This window comes from Cavia porcellus, unplaced genomic scaffold, assembly GCF_034190915.1.
Source record: "Cavia porcellus strain 051 isolate PalLab524CR breed Dunkin Hartley unplaced genomic scaffold, mCavPor4.1 scaffold_2, whole genome shotgun sequence".
Classification (NCBI taxonomy): domain Eukaryota; kingdom Metazoa; phylum Chordata; class Mammalia; order Rodentia; family Caviidae; genus Cavia; species Cavia porcellus.
Window position 1 is genome coordinate 9,414,746 of NW_026947485.1, and position 24,916 is coordinate 9,439,661.

Genomic DNA, 24,916 nt, shown 5'->3' on the forward strand with positions numbered 1-24,916 from the left:
GAACAATTCCACAAGTTTAGTTCCCCCTAAATGGGTAGTTTGGTGAGCCCAGTGTAACAGCTCCCATCCTAGTGCCTCTGGTAACAGTACTCATTTATCAGGTAACTATTATCAGCCCCCTGGGGTGGGGGACTTCTCTTCAAGTTGAGATGCTAACTGCAGGTCCTTCTCTACATAGACCGGTTCTGATAAAGTGGGAGGAACCAACATCAGAGCAGTTATCTCCTTGGTTGGCCCCTCTGATGTAGTGGCTATTTTTTGAGCAGCCTGATCTGCCAAATTGTTTCCTAGGGTGAATAATAGCAACCCACTGAGGCAGCCAGACTGCTGCCAGCAAGTCTAGGATCTGTGGAGCATCTTTTTTATCTTAGTCCCCGCCGAAGTTAAGAGACCTTGCTCCTGATAGATGGCTCCATGTACATGTACAGTAGCAAAAGCATATCTACTGTCAGTATAGATGTTTACCCTCTTTTCTGTGGCTAATTTTAACATCTCAGTTAAAGCAATGAGCTCTGCCTTTTGGGTAGAGGTGCCAGGCTCTAACCGCTTAACCCAGAGTACCTCTTTTTTGGTGGTCACTGCTGCCTCGGCCACTCGTTTGCCATTCTGGATGAAGCTGCTTCCATCGGTGAGACAGTTGTCAGCATTTCCCAAAGGCTGGTCGGTAAGATCAGCCCGTAGGTTCTGCTACAGTTCGAGGATGTCAGCACACTCATGGAGAGGTGTCCTTTGTTCCTCTGGGTCGTCATCAGGCATAAAGGTGGCTGGGTTTAAAGCTGAAGAAATCTTGAATACCACTGACTCTGGGTCTAGAAGCAGGGCCTGACTGTAGAATTCTGGCATTCGAGAGCCACTTTTTTGGAGGGGTTTTGATAAGAGTCTTTAAACTGCGGGAGATCACCACAGAAATCTTCTGTCCATAAGTGAGTTTTTTAGCCTCTTTAAGTAACATTGCCACAGCAGCTAGGATTCTCAGGCAGGGGGGCCATCCTCCTGTCATTGGATCAAGTCTTTTGGAGAGGTAGTCTATAGGCCTCTTCCAAAGGCCAATGTCCTGGGTTAGGACTCCTTTGGCAATGCCCCTGAGTTTATCTATGAACAAGGTGAACGGCTTGGTAATGTCAGAGAGTCCCAGGGCTGGGGCCTCTGTCAAGGCCCACTTGAGCTGCTGGAAGCCCCATTCACATTTGTCAGTCCAGTTCAGTGAGTTTTGAGTTTCTCCCTTACAGGAGTCATATAGAGGCAAACTTTTCAGTAAAATTTAGCCTACAGTATCCAACCGCTCCCAGAAACTCTCGTCTGTTTTTTTTTTTTTTTAATTCTGTCTCATAGAGCAATTCTAACACCTTATTCAGTGGTATTCAAGACTTCTTCAGCTTTAACTTCAGCTTTAACTTCTAACACCTTGTTGGTAGCGTCTTATAAATTCTTTCAGTTCTCAAAGACCTTTTGTGCTATCTCTGTTAAGTGGCTGAGGGGCATTTTCTCAAATCTCTCAAATCTTTGCAACTTTTTTCTAACATGTAGGGTTAACTGAGTTGCAAAGAGAACAACTGGTGATACTGGGGGGAACCTCCTTACCTCTGGTTGTTCAATCGGGGTGGGACAAAAGGAGAACATAGTTTTGGCATTCCGGATCAGGGAGCAGGCTTCATCTGGATGGCACACTGCTTTTTGTCCCAGGGTGTCACGTGGCAGGCCATCATTTTACTGAAATTACATGCTTAACAAAAAAGGGCTTTTGCATAGGTAACAAAATTGTGCTGCATAGTCTCCCAGATGTTCACAGCACATGCAAGAACTTGTATCTTATCTCTATAATCACCTATAATCTCATTTTAATGGAAACATTTTTGCAGCAAAGGTTTACCAATCTTATGAATAAATCTACCAAAACTGATCTAATACTGTCAAATTCTGAACACATTTACTTCGTCAAACCTGTTATTTTCAGTACTAGAGTTCAGTACTTGGTTTAGAAACCAAGACAAATAAAATTCACATCCTCTCGAGCTTTTTTCAACTTACAATATACCCCCAAGTTGAGCTTTTATCTTCTTCCACATTCTGGCACAGCCAGACATTTTTACTTGAAGACAAAACCACTTTCTTTGTACCTCTTTTTCTTACTATTACAGTCAATTACCTTTCCTCTCACTTCTCAGACAACATTAAAACTCTCAACAAAATCCTTGAAGTCACCTTTTAGTAGTCTAAAACATATTTAATGTCTTTTTACCACATTAAAATGCTGTAATTTAAAAAAACTGTAACCTTTTAACTGGCTCAAATATAGTATGACCTGGTTTTTACTTGGTAAAGTTGATATAATTCTTTAAAACCATAAATATACATATATAGGTGCACATATGTTTACATTTTAACCAGAAAGAAAAAGACATGCCCATGATTAGATCAATTTTACATGTCTATATCTGATAATCTAAGGAACCCTTTTGAAAGTAACAATGTGCAGTATTACAACCATTTTAAATTCCTACCATCCTTTTGAAAACCTATAGTTTTATTGTTTTAGGTTTGTTGTTGTTTGTCTCTCTTGCTTTTTGTTTTTCTTTTCTTCATCTTTTCTCTTAAATAAAAAAAATCATTTCACAACAGAAAATACCAAAAAATAAATAAAAACACGTGCCAAGGTTGCAAGTAATCAATTGAGGACTAATAGATTAAACAAGGTGCCACAACATTAAAGACACAAACAAAGGCTGCTTCATACACAGTTTGGTGAGCTAAAGGAAATAATTTTTTGCTATGAACTTTGAGTCTCATAAGCCATATGGATCCTGCAACAGAAATGGGCAGCAAGCCCCTAAGTTAGTAACAAATTCAAACAGGCAGACAATTCTAAAGTACACAAACACTGAACATAAATATCTAAATCCCTTTGTCCGTTTTGGGCTCATAGAAGGGGTTCCTGGGAGAGAATGTTCTGTTAGATTTGGGGTAACCAAAAGGAGAACAATTAGAACAAATGGACACACAAATAGACATACAAGACAAGACAAGCTGCAGCGAAATGGCCTTTGCTCAAAAATTGGTCAAATTTTGGGATCTGGAGGAATTAACAAATTAACCAATGGAGTGGTTCCCCACCTGGGGAAGAGTCACAAATGGATGAAGTTCGTCCCGAAAACTGTACAAATGGACAAGATTTGTCCCAAAAAACCAATTGACTCTGTCCTCGGGAGGTCCTCACTTCCCAAATTGAGGGCATCCCCTCCCCAAGAGTACAAACTGACCATGGCCCAAACAAACCCTCCAGAGTACTTACTTTCAAATGTTCAGAAATGAGTCTGGGGTCTTGCTCCCATCCCGGACGAGCCCCCAAATGTGATAGCTCAGACCCCGGAATAAAACCCAAGGAAGCAAGAAATTAAAATTTGGGGAGCAACGGCTTTGTTTTAGGCTAGGGCTGGCGTCACAATCTCCAGGAGCCAATTTGGAGACTGTGCGCCTTACAGCTAGAAAGGTTGGGTTTTAAAGCCGAAAACCACAGGAATGTTGTGAACTTTGACCCAGTTAGATAGCATCTGGGCCTTACAGAACTTCCTGTAATTTCCTTGAAGTTAAGCATTTCTTAAAGCACAGCACATTTTATTACAGATAGCCGGATGAGGGGTAGGGGAGGAGGTTACGGAAACTGATACCTAAGGCTTTTATAGCTTTCTCAGGAAATTGAAACTTAACCTAGAAAGATAGGAAGGGAAGGTGGGGGCTTAGTGGCACATACAGAACAGAAATGAGGCACAAGGCTATTACAAACAGTGCTCATCTTTGAGTATTATGGTCTTCTAGTGGTTTTTGTTTCTTTTTGCCAAGTTCATTATTCTTCAGATAAAGGTACAATTCTTACAAGACAAATAGCCAAGAATTTTGGCCCATTAGGTAGAAATCTGAGATTTCTGCACTTTCCCTGTAACCCTATATTCTACTAATAATTTAATCATGCATTGAAGCTATCTATCTATTAGCAAATTTAACACCAGAAAGAAAAAATGAAGACAAATACACAAGTTGGTGAAATTTTTAGATAGTAGAATTGGCAGATTAAAGAGAAATGAAAGACAAGAATTACTGCCAGTGTACTGAGTGTACACGGCCAGAGTTGGGAATAGTAGATGGAACAATTTTGGAGAAATGAGAGATGAGTTCCATTTCAGGCAGGCAGAACTTGAGGGGCCTGGAAGACATCCAAATGGTGATGCACAGTTGGCTGAATGGTTCTGGAAGCTTAGGAAAGTCATTTGTGCTAAACATTCAAATTTAAGAGTCACTAACATTTAAATGGTTGTTAAATTCTTGTAATAAGTGAAGTCACTCAAGGAAAGTGAATATAATGGAGTTATAAAGAAGGGAGCATGGAAACATCAATATTTTAGTTAGATGAACCTGGGACTTCTGGATTAAACCAGGCAGACTGAACTGTGGGTGGTCACAGTCAGTAATGCCATTCAATTCTGGACAGAAGCAAACACCTTCTCTAGAGAAAGCATCTCTGGCAGGGACTCCGTAAATTAAGCTCAACCAATCACAGGGCCTGCATTTGTAGGATGAATTGTTGGACTGACCATTAGGGGAAGGGGAATCCTGTCGCTCTGGAACCAAATAGGCAGGTGCAGAGAAGCCTTCTCTGAGTGTGAGGCTGCACCATCTGGAAACAACTTGTCAAGGAGGAAAATCCCCTAGTTGAGCAGAGGGGCTGTCAAGGAGAATGAGGAGTTTCTGGCTCTGGGGCTGTTTGCAGGCAGCTCCAGCTGTAGCAAAGAGGAAGCAAAAGCAAGAGCACCGATTAAAATAATAATAATAATAATAATAATAATAACAAACTGATGAGATCCACCTAAGTCACTAGGGTTAAGTAAATGAGAAAGAAAAAAGCTAGAACTATTTTAGGAGAAAAAAAACTTCAGGAACCTATCAGAAGGTCAAAGAGAAGGGAAGAAGGAAATGGAAAAAAAATGGGAAAGATGGTCCCTGGGATGGGAAAATTCTATTCCCCTTAGAGATTAAGGACATTATCCTTGCAGACCCATGGCTCTCAGGTCTGGACAAGGTGAGGGAGGCCCACTCACACCTCTCCCTAGGCCTCACTCACCTGCAAACCAGGACCAGCACTGGGGCAGAGGAGCTCTAACCTGGTTGGAGCTGTTTAGAGTAAAGGACAGCCGTGGGAATTTATTGTCACTGTCTTACCTTGTGTCTTCCCCTCATTGAGCCATTGCTCAAAACAGTGAGGACTCGCCTTGCCGGTTTATCATGGACAGAACCGGATTCCCTGCTCTTGCACTGGAGGACCAAGTCGGATCAGAATGCAGCTGGCATGTGCAGGAGGGATCGGAGAAGAAGGGGGAAGGCTCACCCCTCAACAACTGCACCCTGCAATCACTGGTCACCTAGAAAGGGACCTAAGCAGACAGCTGAAGAAAGGACCATTCCAGATCCTAGAGCTCCGCAGCTATGCTTTTCTGCCTCTAGATGTCGCCCTTGGAGTCAAAATAATCCTGTTACCCTGAAAATTCCGCTCCCAGGAAATCAGCCCCTTAAGGAATGTGATATACCCTAACTGGTTGGATTTTGACAAATTTGGCCCCCAAGTAAAGGCCTGAGAGGGTGAGAATGAGGACAAATTACTGCTCTCCTTCTTTCTATATCACATATGTGCTGAGAAAGGAGGTTAAAGGCTGGAATTATGGTACAATAATTTGAGTCATCTTTCTCAGAGGCTTGGATGATGAACTAGTTTGGGTGAGAGCTACGTTAACCCCGGGAAAGAAGGACGGCAACTTCTTACTGGTCCCAAGACACAGATGGAGGCTGAGTTTCCCAGAAACTTCTAGTGAACAGCTCACATCTAAATTACTGTTTCCCTGACATCAAGTAATCTGCAGTTGATCCAACGAAAGTTCTCACACTTGCTCAATTAAAAATACAGGAAAAGGAGAATATCTCTTCACTTCTGCTTGGTCATGTGTCACCCATGATGCAGCTGTCTATGCGGTGGTGGGTGCACTGGGACTCTCAGGTGCTGCTAGGTATCCTTGGCTTGTGAGTGTCCATCAATCCAGCCTTTTCCTTACCCATGTCACATAATAGCACAGAATTCACTTTTATCCTTTTCACCACATGGCTGAACACCAAAAAGAAACAATATAAAAACAGAGCAAGAGAAAAGTCAGATTCTTACTTAACATCAAATTGCAAAGGTTTCTCTTAAATGACTCCCCTAAGCTGCTGTGTCCAGTGCAGCTCTCGAAGTTCCTGTGTGAAAAGATGGTGAGAAGATGGAGAAATAAAGATAAGAGAGAATATACAGAAAGTGGAGGTAAGATGGAGCCTCTCTGGCTAGGAGGAAAAGAAATTCTCAGCCACCAGCAGGTGTATTTATACACTCAGGAGGTTGATGTCAATTTCAACCCCTCTGTCTAGCAACTGGATTGCCTGGCTCACCTTGGCACGTTGTGTTCTCAGAGCTCGACAGCTTGTTCCTGTGGCTTGCCTCAGGCTCTCCATGTTCTCAGGGCTGGCCTTGCTTTAGCCCTGTACGTGTGGTCAGTCTCCAGCTTCAGCTGCTCCCCACACCAAGCAAAACGAACAGCAGGAGAGGAAAAATAACTACAAAGTATTGAGATAAAGTGTCCCGCTCCAACTTTGTACATAAGAAAACCACTTCCAAGAATAAGAGGAAAATAAATAATTTTGATAAATATAAACTCAAAAGAGTTGGTGATTATCCTGTTAGTGACATGTAAAATGAACATGTAAACCTTGTATTTCAAGGAGAAAAATAGGGGAAAGGTCTGAAACGCAAGCAACTCTGGTGAGGAAAGACATGGTTAACACAGATAAACCTAAAACACTTTATGTAAAAAAGGATGATAATAAAAATAGTAGTAACGTCTAATTTGAGGAATTTGATAAAGGACAAAGCTAAAACACAGGACATGAGTGTCATACACGTGGCAGGGAACTAAAAAGAATTTGAGGAATAAAATTAAGATATTAACTTTAGATTTGATTTATTTTTTAAAACATTGTTTGGTATAAAGAACATTTTTATAAATTTTTAAGAGAAAAAGAAAATATAAATCCAAAATTTTACAATAATATCAAATAAAAAGTGCACATTATACTCCATAGGTGGAATTTTTTGTTTACATGTGCACATGTATTCATACACACAGATGTAATGATTTTAACAAAAAAATTAGTCTTCAATTGCTTTTTCTCTTAAGAATAACCATGGAAGTACACATGTATCTATCTTATTCTGTTTAATCTATGTAGTAACTTACGTAATGCTAAAATAATTTTCTAAAAATGTCATTTATCTATTATTTGATTATTTCTATAGGACAGAAATGTGTCAAAGAATACATACAACATTAATTTTGATACAATCACATTATCCTCCAATTTACATCCATGCAGCAGCATATGAGAATGTTTATTTACCCCACTCTTCTCAACACTGGGTAATATAATAAACTGTTTAAATTTTTTTCACCTTATAAGCAAAAGTTATTTTTAAAATTTATAACTTTAAATTGCATTGCTTTAATTGCTAGTGAAGTTTTTAAAAATAACTTTATTCTTCACCAGTTTTCTTCTCTTGTGACTTGGATATACATATCTTTTACTTATTTTTCTTGACTTTTAATCTTATTTACATTGACTTTTTAAATTTTCGAGGTATAATTAAAATAGCTAAAATGTACAGTTAGACAAATTTTGACATAATAAATGCTTTTAAAGCCATAACCATGATCTGCTTGACTGTGTGCCTCACCTGAACATGTTTCGTTACGAGTCTTGATCATTTCATCCCCTGCACCTTACCCCTGAGCAAGGCTACCTCTGATCTGCTTTCTGTCACTGAAGATTAGTTTGCATTTTCTAAAATTTTATGAAAGTGGATTGCTGCATTGTATAGTATTTTTCTGGGTTTTTTCATCTAGCACAATTATTTTGAAATTCATCATTTTGAGCTCTTTCAATATTGGTATTAGTCCTTGTCTGTTACATATAGTGCAAAGATGTCCTCAGCGTTCTGTTTGTATCTGTGGATTTTGTAAGCAGTTTTATTTTTATGTTAGAAATCAATTTTAATACTAATATCTATTAGCACTTCATTTTATGATTTGATTCTCAGGTATAGATTCATGATTGTGAGATCTTCCTCATTTCAAATTATATTCTATAATTTCCTAAACTCTTTGTGTAGTCACACTACATTTATAGACAGATTTGGAAGAGAATAAGCACATTTGGAATGTTGACTTTTGCTATCCTGATGTACATTTTTATGTAGCTCTGGGTTTTATATATATAAGCAATAACTAAGTCAATTCTGTATAGTCAGTCCCTACTTTGCACAGTTGCAATATTCAGCAATTTCAGCTACCTGATTTAATTTAAAAACAAGCCCCCTAACAGTTTGGTTCAAATTAAAATTACCACGGTATGTTAACTGTGAGCATCTGAATAGTGTATATAGCTCACTAATCAATGGACAGAAGACAGATGAGCCTTGTGATCTGCGATAGAACACATTACTTTCAAAGTCTGTCCATGATTGGTCATTATGCATTAGAATTAAGTTCACACATAGTGAAACATACAGACACATTGCCCCTTTGTCTCCCAGGGATAAACTCTCACAGTATTTTACAAAACAGATACTTAAAAGAAGATGCTCACCAAATATAAAAGTGAAGTGTAAACTGGTGAGGTTGAAGGTGAAATGTGAACATCCATCAGTGGAGCTACAGGAGGAATAATGTGCACACTGCCGTGATTAGAAAAACTTGGCATGGAACTAGATACATTCTGTGAAGGTGAACTTGTGGAAGAAATGAAGGCAGGATGATGGAAAGAATAAAGGTGTCCCAGAGAAAGTGACATTGGTGAAAGCCTTTTCCGATTAAAGAAATGCACAGAGATACTTCTCGGCATTGAAAGCACAAAGGGTGAAATTCAGGAACATTTTTATACAAAAGTATAAAACAGTATAAAAATATACTGTAAAAAGAAAATGTTGCCAAAGTTATAATAATAACAAGATCCCAGCAATAAGTCTAACAGAAATGAGCAAGAGTTTCAAGGGACCATGAACTCTGTTAAAAAATAAGTACCTGTGTGAAAGCTTTAAGCTATTTGGCCCTACTTGTAGCCATTTGGATTCAAAGTCCTCAGGACTACTTGCAGAAAGGAGGCCTCTTGGAAGGATGTGGGGGTAGGAGCAAGAGGTGCTGAGCAGGCCTAAAATAAAGTTGAGTATTTGTCTTACCAGCTCAATCATGCATTTTCCTCTTTCACAATACTTGCCATCCAGATACTACAGGGATGGGATATTGATTGATAGCTGGAGGGTTCATTGCTGACCTCTTCCGTGGCAGCATCCTCTGTTGTCCTGAGAATGCCTTCTTCTCTCTACAGACCCTTGATATACAATTTCCAAGGTTCGTCCCTGATCTGTACTTGTTCTCAAAGGCATAGCATTACCTGAGTGGTATCAGACATTGAAAACTGTTACAACTGAGGGTTGCTCACAGCACTTTGCATTCATTCTATTGTCTTTATTGTCCGAGTAACAAAGAGCACAGATCTGCTGTGTGACATTTCCCACACTCAATTCCTACTCCAAGACTCCAGCCAAGCCAGAACCCTATCTAGGGGAGGAAATAGATGAGTCAAGGTCTCAGATAGGAATATATATAATTTAACTATTTCATTGGTTTGGTTTTTGTATGGTGTGATATATAAAGTCACACTCAGGTTTTATAATGTCCTACTAATCTGGCCCTCCTGGATCACTTCAAAGTTTTAGGACAAAAGATTCTTCCTCATCAAGAAAAAAGGGCAGTAAAATGGAGTGTGAAGGAAGAAATATAAAATAAAATAATGTAAAATATAAAAAGTAAACAAATTGTGAATATCAGAAGAAGGAAGGTAATATGGAGTATCCACTTAGGAATCAATCTAATGAAAGAAGTAGAAGATCTATTCACTGAAAAAAAGAAACCGAAGAGGACCTCAGAAAATGGACAGACATCCCTTATTCATGGATAGGAAGAATAAATATTGTGAAAATGGCCATTCTCCCAAAATTGTTATACAGATTTAATCCAATCCCAATCAAAATACCACTAGAATATCTCATAGATCTAGAGAAATCACTCCTAAAGTTTGCCAGAAGAGACCTAGAGAAGCAAAGGCAATTCTAAGCAACAAAGGCAAGGCAGGAGACATCACAATCCCTGACTTGAAGTTATACTGCAAAGCTACTGTAATAAAATCAACATGGTACTAGAATAAAAACATATCTGAAGATCAATGCAATAGATTAGAAGATACAACTACAACTACAAACACAGCCACCTTCACTTTGGTAAAGGGGCCAAACACGTTCACTGGAAGAAAGATAGTCTCTTTAGTAAATGGTGCTGGGAAAATTGGCTCTCCTTATGTTGAAAACTAAAACTAGACCCATGCCTATCACCATGTACTAAACTAAAGTCTAAATGTATCAAAGATCTAAATCTGTTGGAAGACAAAGTAGGTAAAAATCTTGAAGACATAGGAGTAGGTAGAGAATTCATGAACAAGAATCAAACTGCACAGGAAATACTTCCCAGAATCAATAACTGGGATCATGTCTTATTAAAGAGTTTCTGCATGTTGAAAGAAATCTCCAGCATAGTGAAAAGAAAACCCACAAATTGGGAAAAAAATCTTAGTGAACTGTCCCACAGATAAAGGACTTCTGTCTAGAACATATAAAGAATTTAAAAAAGTCAGACCCCCGAAATTCAAAGACCCAATCCAAAAATGGGCATCTGAGATGAATACACAGTTCTCAGATGAAGAAATACAAATGGCAAATAAGTACATGAAAAAATGTTCATCATCATTACTCATTAGAGAAATGCAAATTAAAACAATACTGAGATTCCATCTCACTTCAGAAAGAAGGATCAGCCAGGATCAAGAAAACTACCAACAACAAATGCTGGAGAATGCTGTGGGGAAAAAGAAACTCTCCTGCACTATTGGTGGGAGTGTAGACTAGTGCAACCATTGTGGAGGTCAGTCTAGAGATTTCTCAAAAAGCTGGGATTGGAAGTCCCATTTGACCTAGCTATTCCACTTCTAGGCATATTCCCAAAAGAACTGAAAACATCATACCACAGTGATATATATGCACCCATGTTTATATAGCAGCACAATTTGTAATAGCCAGATCTTGGAAACAACCTAAGTGCCCATCAACTGAGGAATGGATAAAAAAGATGTGGTATTTTTATACAATGGAGTAGTACTCAGCAATAAAGAATGATCACACTGAGATATTTATAAACAAATAGATGCAATTTAAGACCATACTCATAAGGAAATAAATCCAACTCACATGTATAAATACCGTATAGTCTCCCTAGTGTAATAAATGGTAAGAGTACATAAGGTTATATGGTAATCATGGCTCCCCATTATAATGTTTTGAAGTCTTATATTTTCATTCATTGGTTGGAATGGTTTTATTGTGTTTTGTTTGATTTTATTATGTGTGATGGTATGAACAGCTACTTTGAAGAAAACAAGACATTATGGCAGCCATTGCTGATTTAATATCACCTTGCTTGGAAGTCCTACCATGCTTTTGTTCTTCTGTTTCCATTGGTTCTATCATGTTGTATCTTACTGGATTTTAGTATGTGCAATAGTATAAACGAATTTTTAAGGAAAATGAGATATTATAGTGCCATTGTTTATTTTTTGTTATTTGGATCTGAAAGTCCTGTAATACTTTCATTCTCTTGAATGGTTTTATAGTATTTTGTTATGTTTGATAGTATTGTGTGTGAACGTATGCTCAACTATTTCAAAGAAAAGAGACATTATGGTAGTTACTGTTGATATCTGGTTGTCTTGTTATGAAGTGCTGTGTTGCTTGCATTGTTCTAGTCTGATTTGCTTTGTTCTGTTCTCTTTTGTTTTATTGTCTTAAAAAAAAGAATACCCAAGGGACAGAAGTACATTGTACCCAAATGTACAAAATCATCACCCCACTTGTTTCCAAAAATCTAATTTAATATAATTTCAGTCCATTCCCGTGACTATGTCCTCAGTTTAGTTTTAGTGTGGCACTCGGCAGCCTCTTGTCCCCTGATTCCATGAAGTATACCTATCCAAGACTGTAGTAGGTGTCACCTCCTATTTATAATCCACCCTTTTAACAGTGATACCCACATTTCATTGGCAGACTATTTAAAGGTGACTGTGCAGGTGGCCCGCGTTCTGTCATCATTCATGATTTAACCTCAGGTCTGTGGAGCCTGCTAAATTCTCCCCAGCCTTTGAAAAATCCACCTTCTTTTCTTTATCACTCACATTCCTTTATTTATTTCCTATATAATTCTCTCGAGAGTTTCAGTCTTTTGGAAAGTGAAAGGAAAAGATTGCTACACGGAAGCAAAGGAACACATGGGACCTTAGTACTTTCCTAGAACTGGAGGACCAGGGAAAACTAATCAAAGTCGCAAATTAATATATCAGGAAATCTCATTTTTGCATTAAAGTCAAATAAAGTTTGCATAAGCTTAGGCAGACTTAAAAGCATAAATTAGGCCACAAACAGAGCACACAAGAATGGGTGCTCACACTTCCCAGAGACAGGAGCAGTCCGGTAGGAGTGAAGACCTTGGCTGACAATTCATGGTTCCCAGGGTCAGTAATGCAATGACCTCAGCATGTGATTGGCCAATCCTGGATATAGCATTGCAATTGACACCTGCAGGCCCACGTAGTAAGCTGAAAACTGAAAGAGGGTTTTTTGGCAGTCTGGAAGAAATATCTGGCTCTGACTTGAAGCTGTTTGTACTCTTTATTTTCCTGATAGCATGTTAGTCATTTTATGTTTCACTGAAGAAAGGTCAGTACGTTCATGTTGTCCTAGATTTGTTGTGTATGTTAAATAATGTAAGTTTCAGCACACTGTATTGTCTGTGTGAAATCTAAAAATTGTGAGTGCTGAGATTTAACCATAAAGGTCTTGGTAAAATGATTATGGAACCATACTAAGTTCCTTCTGGGTCACACATAAAATATTGTTAAGTCACTACTTCCAACCACAGAAAGTATAATGTCCAAGCAGAGATATAAGTCATTTGCTTCTGAGGTTAATTAATGTGGAGGCTTAGACTCTCCTGAGGACACACAAGAAGCAATGAACTATGGGAGAGGCAGCGTGTAGTTAGGGCTCTCTGGTTCTCTATGGTGTGTAAGTTTGTTGGCCAAAGAAGTAATAAATCCATGATGGAGATAACCCCTTGTTGGCTGGACTTTGTTCACACTTTGCACATTTAAAAAGGAGACTGAGGCTATATTCTATGTCCTTGAGATGGAGGTGAGGAGTAGGGGATAACAGAGTGGAGTGTGCAGGTGCTGGGACCCAGCCTGCAGCTTATTAGTAGAAATAAATCTTTCAGGACTTATTCTGGAACATAAACCCAGATCTTACAGTGTACCAAGGAGTCCTTCAGGGAAGAGGTTATTTACTAACATTACTAGATATTAGTAGTGCATGGCATATGTCTTAGTTACTTTTTACTCGTCGCTGAGACAAAATACCTGAAGCCCAAGTTGGAAAAGGAAAGATTTATTTCTTACAGTTTTTGGAGGTTTCAGTCCACACTCAGTTAGCTCCAAGGCAGGCGGGCATGGCAGGGCCGCAGTTCATGGCGGCTGCAAACAGCAAGCAGGAACCAGCAAAGAGCAAGACACATCTTCTTCCTGACATTACATCACATCCTGGCTCCACCCCTTTGTGGGTGGGGTACTGACACCATCAGTCCAAGCGCTACACAATGAACCAATCACAAATACACAATGCAAACTTATGGGGGCCACAGACATAAACCATGACAGCATAGAAGTGTAATTTGGGGGAAAGAAAGTAATGAAGAAAATAGGATAGGAATGCACTTCAATCAGAAATGGTTTTCTCATGTCCATGAGAAGACTAGAGCTAATATTCAAAGAGGAACTGCTCAAGGAGGTAGAATTGTAGACAAGAATCCAAGAAAATCAAGAGGCAAATACTGACATATATGGGTCTCTTTGCAGCTATTTCACAGTATGAAAAGACATCTCAGGTGTATTTCCATGGTTTGAGGAAGCATCTATAATGTGAAGACTATTTTTTTAAATTTTATTTAAAGAAAGACTAAACAAAACAGAAAATGAGGAGAAATAATGCATATGTTCAAAGAAAAAATAAAGAGTAAGAAATCACTAGTTGATGTTTACATATTGTCCTCTTACAAATAGTTGTTCAAGATACAAAAGTGGAACATATAAAGTGGGAATTCAAACAGTGAGACTGCAACCAGTTCTGTTCAACTATCTAACAAAAACTTAGTAATATGGTTATCAGTCTTATACACTTAAACATACATGCAGTTATTCATATCTTCATTTATGTTGAGATTAAACAAACTAAACCAGGCTAAAATCATTCTGAACAAAGAATAATAGTATTGCTGGATTTCACATTATGACACTCCAGGATCAGCACTGGGTACTGTAGTGTCTTTTTAAAAAAATTTTATTTAAAGAAAGACAAAACATAAAATGGATAGAAATAATACATACGTTCAAAGAAAAAAATAAACAGTAAGAAATCACTAGTTGATGATTACAGATTGTCCTCTTACAATAGTTATTCAAGATACAAAAGTGGAACATATAAAGTGGGGATTCAAACAGCGAGACTGCAACCAGTTCTGTTCAACTATCCAACAAAAACTTAGAAATATGGTTATCAATCCTATACACTTAAACATACTGCAGTTATCCATATCTTCAATTATGTTGAAATTGAACAAACACAAGCAGGCTAATGTCACTCTGAACAAAGAATAATACTATTGCTGGATTTCACATTATGACACTCCAGGATCAGCACTGGGTATTTTAGTATCTCTTTTTCTTCAAAGTATCTGTTCATTTCATCATGTGTCATTAGATCAGTTCTTATAAACTGTTTATAGATTTTACACATGCATGAGTCTTAACATGTATTTCTATCCTTTCTATATGAGAGGGAAAAACAAAACAAAGCAAGACAAAACAAAACATATTCCTATAAACACGTCAAACAAAATGACATGTAAGACTGTTGTACAAGGAGTTCTACCATAGTTTCTGTGTTGTCTCTTGTTATCGTCAATAGAATTGGCTATATAATCAGACATAGTATAATTGAATATATCAGTACATAACAGTATTAATAAAAACTTCAAAAGCAGGCAGTAATCAAACCAGAATGTGTATTGTGAGTCTTGTCATCTTCAGTGTAGTTGCTTATACTCTCAGACTTGATACTATCAATCATATCAGTTTTGAATAAAATCTGTCAACACCAAACAGCAATCAAACAAACCAGATTTAACTAAGATCAGTCATGATAAAACAGTATAATTCATACAAGGCTCCAGATTAAGTTAATAGGAAATTAAAGATGATTACTGTGCTATATCCTGATGTTTTTGGGATAGCTGTCTGTGTTCTCAAATCCAATGCAAGAAGACAAACTGGGACAGAGTAAAATCTATCTAAGCAGAGTGGTGTGAGTTATGTGGGTTTTAAATCCTGATACACTATTAACAATATCTTCTGCCATCTTTTTTAAGACTCTCCCTCCCCTTTCACTTCCCCAGGGTACACTGTACATTTTGGGATCTGACCAAGACCCTTGGTTTTAAATTCGGTGGGGGGCAACCCGCTATTTACCTAAGTGGTTCCAAACCTTCTCTCTCCTGGACTTGATCTCTAATTATATTCCTTTACCTATTAAAGCCTGTCTTTCCAACCTATCCACAAATACTGGTCTAGTTGCCCCTATTACTCTCTGGTTCTCTGTCATATAGAGCATTGTTTTCTCATACTTGATCTTCAGTCCATGTACTCTTTTTCATGTTAATTATATTTCCTAAAAGTAGCATCTTGGTGGACCCTACCTCCTGATCTTCTCTACATGTGGTTCTTTTTTTTAATTTAGTGTATCAAGGCCATCTATATTAGAGATTATAATGAACCTTCTCTGCCTCATTTCTGTTAGGCTCTTTTTTTGCCATCAGTTGTCTGCTTGTCTTCTTCATTCTGTTTTCTGCTCCATTCATTGAGGCCTCTCTGCCACTGCTCCTGGAATCCTAGTACTTTTGTCTCTTTCTAGAATGCCCTGCAGTATTCTCTGTAGAGTTGGATTGGTGGTTGCAAATTTCCCAAGATCTTCTTTGTCTTGGAAGCATCTTGTTTCTCCATTAATTTCTAGAGACAGATTTTCCGGGTATATCGATCTGGGCTGGAGGTTATTTTCTTTCAGGGTTTGGAATATTTCACTCCAGGCTCTTCTTGACTTGATGGTTGGTGTCAAGAAGTCTGCCGTGATTCTGATGGACCTTCCTTTATAGGTGATCTGTTTCTTGTCTCTAACAGCTTTTAATATTCTATTCTTATATTAAATTTCTGGATCTTGATTATTATATGCCTGAGTATAGTTCTGCTTTGGTTGTAGGTGGCTGGAGTTCTGTATGCCTCATACATCTGCATATGATTTCCTTTTCCTATGTTTGGGAAGTTTTCCTTAATTATTTCTGTGAATAGCCTTTGCAATCCCTTTGTATCCCTGCTTCTTCATTCATGTTCTTTATTTCAAGTTATAGATCCTTGTCATCTTCTAGCATTTGTATTGTTACTGCATGTTTCCTTGTTATTTTTAAAAGGTTTTTCCTTTCATAATCCCACATTGCAAACCTGTCCTCCAGTTTGAATAATGTATCCTTAGTTTATTTCAAGCAGTTTTGTCATCTTTCCTTAGAGTTTTTAATTTCCTGGTAGTCTCTTTGAATCTGCTTCATGTATTCTATATTTTCTTTATATTCTTCATCAAATGGTTCTCTCCTTTGTTTGAGTTCCTCCCTTCTTCTGTCTGTGTCTGCTTGAGGGGTGCTTACCATCTCTTTTATTAATCTTCTTATATCTTGCTTTTTACTTGGCTAAATATTTCACTTTTGAACTCATCTATGAGGTCCCGAAGATATCTTTTTATGTCACTGGTGCTGTGTCTAATATTGCATGTTTGCTGTCCTCATTCTCCTTTGTTTACCTGTCCTGGGTCAGTGTTCTCAGGGTTGGGACCTGGGTACTTATTCTTGTTGCTTCTTCTTCCCATCTTATTTTGTTTCTTCTGGAGGCCCCAGTTTCTTTCTTTGTTGGTTACAATTCTTCTGAAGCATGCTGGCTAGGTGACCCTTCTCACTGCGGTGTGCTAGTGAGCTGCAAACAGGGGCAGCATATGCTGGTCCCTCCTCTCCAGATCAGTCAACCTGCTGAGGCCCTCACTGTGTTAGTGTGCACTGCCACTGTAGGGAATTGATTTCAGATAACCTATTGGGTCTCAGCCAGGTCTCGTGGCCCAGGCTAAGCTCACTCCACCAGTCCCATTCGGGAAGGGAACAACTGACTGAAGTCAGTGCTGCCCCTTGTTCCTGCCAGTTCTGCCCATTCCCAGAATGTCATCTGTTGGAGCCCCCTTCTCTGTAGAATGGTTTTATTCCCATCACTCACCACAGGTCGATGCAGATTCCCCACTAGCTCAGCTCTCCGTTTGGCTCGCTGACTCCTGTCCTTAATGCAAGTGCGTTTGCAGTGAGTCAAAGCAGCCAGGTTTTGGAAGGCTCGGTAAGTTGCCCCTGCTCGGATTCGGGTGCTGCAATGGGAGCACTGCATCTTCAGCTGTTCTAATAGTAGCACCAGGACTGTATGTTTTATTGGTTCTTCTCATCTTAGTTTCTTCTTGGGACGAGAGAATTAATTTCCCTCTTCAGGACTGTTCAGGACTCCCCATGCTGTATTATGTTGAATTCTAAGTTGACTGTCTCAGGGAGCCTCTGTAGCTTGCTGTTATCTATCTGCTATCTTTGCTCCTCCTCCATAGGGTAGTTTCATGAAGACTATTTTGTAAAGAAACATTAATATGGGGCCGGGGATTTAGCTCAGCCACATAAGTGCCTGCCTGGCAAATGCGAGGTGGTGAGTTCAATCCCTGTACCAAAAAAAAAGAAAGAAAGAAAGAAAGAAACATTAGTATGAGCTGGTTCAAAAGCTATAGTGATCAAGGGAGGTACAAATAAGTAAATACATATAATTTAAAGTTATCTATGATAACATAAGAAACATACCTGTCAGGGGCTGGAGGTTTAGCTCAGCGGCATAAGCACCTGCCTTGCAAGCAGGCAGTTGTGAGTTCAATCCCCGGTACCGATAAAAAGGAAAAAGACAAAAAAATAATTAAAAAAAAGAAACATAACTGTCTTGGAGAGTTTCAGCATGTTTCTCTTGTAGTATCATTACAATGAGCTTTAAGGAACTCACCACGGGCATTGACTGGCTTAGCATCTTTCATCACCATTTGCCATTTGGGTATCTGCCTGTCCTGTAGAGATCCTGGTTAACAATATGTACTAATGTTGGCTCCATGATGCACATTCTTGTGAAGCAGCCTGATGTCGTGAGTGTCTAGAGCACTCTGAACTCCGGGCAAGGTAAACACGCACGCCTTGTCGGGACACGGGGGGTATAGCGCTTGGAAAAGAAAGACAGGAGAGACACCTTTGTTGTCTGCACCGCGTTACACTGCACTGCACTGCACTGTACGCACAATCTTTATTTTAGGATTCATATATAGTAAACCCGATCAATTCACAGAGCCCAGATAATTAAGTAGTGAAAAGGCATTCTTTGTGGCAAGCTATAACGTGACAGACTACAATGTTTATTCTAAAACTATCTAAGTGAAGTAAATAATCACAACCAGTTCTCACAACTTCTCTAGCCCAGGAAGAAATTCATTAGCTCAAGAATGTTGTTAATTTGTCTGCTGTTAGTGTCACAAAGGGTGGCCAGCCACTTCCTCAAGACTTCTGCAAAACAAAGCCAGCTCACAGTATGGATTCCAGAGGGTGAGGGCTCACTGAGAACAGGCATTCCCGTTCTACCTCCTTCTCGCATACCAGGGCGGCTATTGTAAATTGCAGGTTAGAGGGGGTTGGGCCTACAAAGTGACACCTCATCCCCCACACTTTCTTCCTTTTTATTTTTTAACAATAATTTTCATAAGATCAGGTTATTAATAGCATTTCGTCTTATGCAGTAAAAATACACAAGAACTATGGCAATGAGAACTATAATTAAACTAAGTCCCATGTCACTAAAAGTGTGGGTAATGCTCTGCCAGATTCCTTTGGAATCTAATCTTTTTAAAGATTGAGCAAGCAATTGCGCGAATTGTGCTAGAGATTTATCATCATTTTGCTTTGCAAAATCCTTGTCAATTTGATTATGCAAAGATTTTATTTCCTCCTGGGCAGAGGTGTTTCCATTTAAATACATTCTAATCATTTCCCATTCATGTTCTGTTTGATTATAAGGTCGTTGGGTTATACAGAAAGTAGTTGAATTCCAATCACATTTTAAAAACACTTGATGCTGAAGAGCCAATATTTTTTTACCCATCCATTTAACTGTTTGTTTAAGGAGGTCTATTTGTTGTTGTAGTCTGGCGTTTATTTGCCACTGAGTTAACCAAAGTTTATGAGAATTTTTATGCCATAATTCTATAACATGTTTTTTTTGCAAAGAGGTTTGTAAAGCTATTCCTGAGACTGCTGTTAGGGAGGCTACAGTTATCAGACTTAACAGTACAGCAACCACTATTCCAATAAATCTTTTTGTACGTTTTAACAGATGTTTAAAAAATTCAGTAGTAACAGAAATTACCGGGTCTTGAGACCAAGGTCGAGTTAAATTTACAGGCAACCAAATATGAGTTTTTTGTTGTAACAGCATAACTGTATAAGGCTTAGTGAAATTTAGTGTGCTATTTAAGCATGTAAACAATTGACAATTTAAACAAGTACAAGAAAAATGTGTAAAATTAAAAGTTCCCACTAAAAAGACATAAGGTAGAGGTGCACAAACAGTAATATTATACATTTTAAACCTAGTAAAATTATAAGTAGTAGATATAGATCGACTAGTCCCTGAATATGAAACATTGTACAAGGTTACAGGTTGCATAGCGGCTGGGATCTTCCAAATATGATTTTGAAGGTGATGAGGGTATTCTTCGGCTGCAACAGCAGGGTTAGCGATTTCACCATCTCCCCACCACAAGAGAGCCGTCTTTTGTTGAAATATAGGAGCTCTGTCAGTTATTTTCTTTGGATCTGGAAGACTATACACAACAGAGAGATTACATCTTGTCTCATTCCATTCAGCACATCCATTAACGAATTTTCCAAATGGTCCCCAAATAATATACCCATCAATATTTTTAGCAAATTTTTCCATACATAGTTGCCAAATTATGGGATTATAAGAAATATTTTTATAAGTGAATTCAGGGCATACAGGAAATGTATTTGTATCAGGTGCTGTTAAATTTTTCCAGGTAACATTAAAGGTTTGAGCAGCCAAGGCTTGAAGCCTTGTCCTTTTGTTGCCTGCTTTTATTCCATGTTGAATCCAATACTGCCATCCCAGAGGGATGCAAGGCGGTTCCCCAATGCAAATAGGCCTTTGATTACCATAATAAGTAAAATTGAATAATGTCTCATCATCTTGATTGTGGGGGGTTAAATCAGCCCACGGTGCTGACAAAATTTCTCTAGGTGTGGTATAAAGTAAAATATCACTAGTTCCCCATTTTACAGGTTCTAATAAAGGGGGGTTTGGAATATATGCCCAGTACGAATGCGGAGGTACCTCAGTCCCCGATGCAACGGTGAGCAAGGCACATAAAGCTAAAAACAAGTTTTTAGGGTTTAAAGGCTTTTCTGCTTGAAGGACAAGCCGTTGCCCTTCTATGGTCAATTTCTTTAATTGTCCCCATGTAGGGAGGGGATTTAAATTTGGTCGCTGTGAGCGGCGGGATTTTCTTAGCTGTAATCTGGCCATGGCTGCGATAGGAACAAACTCAGCATCCTCAGCTTCTAGCTGGTTTCGCGCTCGCTTCTGAAGGCACGGTTCCGGTTCCTTGGGGAGTTGTCTCCGGGGCTGGTGAACAGGATCTGGAGACGCGGGTCCTGATCCATCGTCCAGGGACCCACTGCTGAATTCCATTTTCTGTGGAGATATAACCAAAACCTTTCCCCCTATAGAGCAATGTGCCCCTCTCCCATTCAGCCTCTGGAGCTGTTTTAGTCCAAATAGGTTCATTAATCACAAAAGGCTGTTGTTGCTGTTCAAAATGTTTTTCAGCTCTTGTTAATATTTCACCTTGTGGTAAATTGAGAAAATTTAAAATAAACAATGCTTGATGCAGTAATGTTTTTGGACTGTTTTGCAATTTAAACAGTATTGGTATCTGAATATCCTCCTGACTCCTCCTTTTTAATTTTTTAATTTGCAACTTAAGAGTGCCATGTGCTCTTTTAACAATAGCTTGACCCTGGGGGTTATATTTAATCCCTGTAATATGAATAATATTATGGAGATCACAAAATTGTTTAAATGTTCTGCTAGTATAAGCAGGTCTATTATCTGTTTTGATTTTAGAAGGAATTCCCATAACTGCAAAAGTCTCCAATAAATGTACAATAACATTTTTAGTGGATTCTCCCTGTTGAGCAGTAGCCCATAGAAATGAAGAATAGGTATCAATAACTACATGTACATAAGAAAGCCGACCAAAAGAAGGTACATGTGTAATATCCATTTGCCATAATTCATTAGGTTGAGTTCCTCGAGGGTTGACACCTGTGGGAATAATTCTTAAATGTAATGGTCTACAAATAGGGCAGGCTTTTACAATCTGTTTAGCTTTTGTAAAAGGTATCTTATATTTAAGATGCAAATGTCCTGCATTTGCATGATTAAATTGATGTTCTTCAACGGGTGTGGTGAACATAACTAAGGAATCCACTGTATTGTTACCTGATACTAATGGTCTGGGTAACTGAGAATGAGAACGTAAATGAGTAATAAAATAAGAATGATTTCTTTTTTGAACATGTATTTGTAAATTTTGAAATAAAGACAATAAAGCAGGCTTATTAGAATATAACACAGCTGAATAGATATTTGTCACTACTCCAACAGAATAGGCCGAATCGGCTATAATATTAATAGGTTGGTTATGAAAATCTAAAAACACTTGTAATATAGCAAAAAGTTCATTTTGTTGTACAGAGTTAAAATTTGTCTGACGTACCCAGTAAGATTTTTGAGTCCAATATGCAGCTTTATTTTTAGATCCATCTGTAAATATAGTCAAAGCTTGTGGAATTGGCTGTACAGCTAATAAGGTATTAACCACAAATTGTTGACGTCTAAAAAAATCCCATAATTTACTTTTAGGAAAATGATATGAAAAAGTTCCCATGAAATCTGCTAAAGCAATTTGTAAGGTTTCAGTAATTGACAACAAATATTCCCATTGTTCCTTAGTTAAAGGGATAACTATATTGTTTATATCTTCTCCTATCAAAGTTATAGAACGAGCTCTACCATTTATAATTAAAGCTGCAACCATGTCAATATAAGGCATAACATTTTTAGATTGCTTAGTTTTAGTGAATACCCATTCTACTGGCATAGCATTTTGACCTAAAACTGCAGAGGGATATTGAAAAGTATTAATAATATATAAAGTTAGAGGCAATTTAGGATCAATCCTAATTAAAAATGCATCCTTAATTCGTTGTTCTACAAACTGTAATTCTTGCTCGGCTTTTGTTGTTAAAGAACGAGGGCTGGATGGATCTGAAGAGCCCTGTAGAGTAGCAAACAAATGCTGTAATGCATGGGTAGGAATACCTAGTGTGGGACGAAGCCAATTAATATCCCCTAATAATTTTTGAAAATCATTTAAAGTGGATAACTTATCTCTCCTAATAGACATTTTTTGTGGAATCACCTTTTGTCTAGTAAGAATATATCCCAAATAATGACTAACTTCTTCCTTTTGAATTTTATCCTGTGCTATTACAAGTCCAAACGGAGAAAAATATTGAGGTAAAGTTTTTAAAATATCTTTTAAAACATTTTTATCACTATATTAGCATTTTTGTCTTGCCTTTTTCGCACAACCTTCCATAAACCACATGTGCCACTGTAAATATTCTGGCTCCTTTAAAAGAATTTTGGCCAAGGCTTTCCAATCATAAGGAGCAAGATTACCATACTGATCTGCTACTGATGTTATTAATTCTCTAGTGTAATGAGCCTGAGGGCCATAAAGGGTTACAGCCTTTTTTAATTTTGCTAAATCATCCATATTAAATGCTTCCCATCTAGGGGGAACTGCCTCTCCATCTATTGGCTGAGGTCTGATTATAGGGAAAGCAAAGGCAGGCTTTTCCTCATCAGAATCCCCTAATTTTGGTAGATCAGCCAAAGCTAGCTTGGCTTTACTCCAATTAGGGTTAGATGGAGGAGGTGCAGAGGGAATTATAGGCGGGTTTTGCTTAACGGAGAGTTGTTTCACCTCTTGTGTTAAATGTTGTATAGCCTGTAAAATTGGGCGATTGTCATAATTTGATATTGCTGCGGCAGCTAAAGCTGAGTCGGCTGTAGTGGATTTTACTTTTAGTTTGGACGCCTTTTCACTACTTAAAGCGATAGCGTCATTTTGAACTACATTCTGCTCCTCCTCTGTGAGGGGCAATTCCTGAATAACTGGCTTAATTTCTAGTTGAAGATTTTCTACAATATGTTCATCTTCCATAGCTTTTAATAAAGAGTACACAACCGACCAAATAGCCCAAAAACGTAAAGGAATCTTTTCCTCCTGTTGCATAGCCCTTTCTATACTAACCCTTGCCTTCCTCCATACTTCTACATCCAAAGTTCCTTCATCTGGAAACCAAGGATTATATTCTTTAATTGTATCAATACACATATCCAAGTCAGCTGACCTGAGCGATATGCCATATATAGATAATAAATGTTTAAGAATTTTTAAGAAAGGAGAGGAAGCAGATTGTCCCATTTCCCCGTAATAAAATTATACTTACCTTCCTAAGCGACCTTCGGAGTCCCTGTTCGGGCGCCACTTGTCGTGAGTGTCTAGAGCACTCTGAACTCCGGGCAAGGTAAACACGCACGCCTTGTCGGGACACGGGGGGTACAGCGCTTGGAAAAGAAAGACAGGAGAGACACCTTTGCTGTCTGCACCGCGTTACACTGCACTGCACTGCACTGTACGCACAATCTTTATTTTAGGATTCATATATAGTAAACCCGATCAATTCACAGAGCCCAGATAATTAAGTAGTGAAAAGGCATTCTTTGTGGCAAGCTACAACGTGACAGACTACAATGTTTATTCTAAAACTATCTAAGTGAAGTAAATAATCACAACCAGTTCTCACAACTTCTCTAGCCCAGGAAGAAATTCATTAGCTCAAGAATGTTGTTAATTTGTCTGCTGTTAGTGTCACAAAGGGTGGCCAGCCACTTCCTCAAGACTTCTGCAAAACAAAGCCAGCTCACAGTATGGATTCCAGAGGGTGAGGGCTCACTGAGAACAGGCATTCCCGTTCTACCTCCTTCTCGCATACCAGGGCGGCTATTGTAAATTGCAGGTTAGAGGGGGTTGGGCCTACAAAGTGACACCTCATCCCCCACAGCCTGAGGGAGAGGTGTAATCATTACAGACTTCTTTACTTAACAGATGACAGTGCAATTTAGTTAAGGTTCCCATTTTCCTGCCCCGGGATATGTATGTGGTAGGGCATGCGTCCACTGTTAAGGCCTTCCCAGCGGTCCATTGGCAGATTTCCAGCACAAGCTGTAGAAGAGGCCCTTGACCTACTTTATCATGCTGCTGAGCTCTCCT

At 38.6% G+C, this 24,916-nt stretch overlaps 1 protein-coding gene across 2 annotated transcripts; it reads right to left on the reverse strand.

The window, feature by feature from the left end:
* Window positions 1-18,688: 18,688 nt before the first annotated feature.
* Window positions 18,689-24,700, reverse strand: LOC134473476 (endogenous retrovirus group K member 13-1 Env polyprotein-like). Of its 2 annotated transcripts, none has more exons than XM_063237809.1 (2): window positions 24,093-24,700; window positions 18,689-21,201 (listed from the first exon to the last, which is right to left on the reverse strand). In XM_063237809.1, exon 2 carries the CDS (start codon window positions 21,196-21,198, stop codon window positions 19,189-19,191), a length of 2,010 nt encoding a protein of 669 aa, XP_063093879.1. In that variant the 5' UTR covers window positions 21,199-21,201; window positions 24,093-24,700; the 3' UTR covers window positions 18,689-19,188. The 2 variants fall into 2 exon arrangements, with proteins under 2 accessions (XP_063093879.1, XP_063093882.1); XM_063237812.1 differs by having other exon boundaries at window positions 18,689-21,222.
* Between the last annotated feature and the right edge of the window lie 216 nt (window positions 24,701-24,916).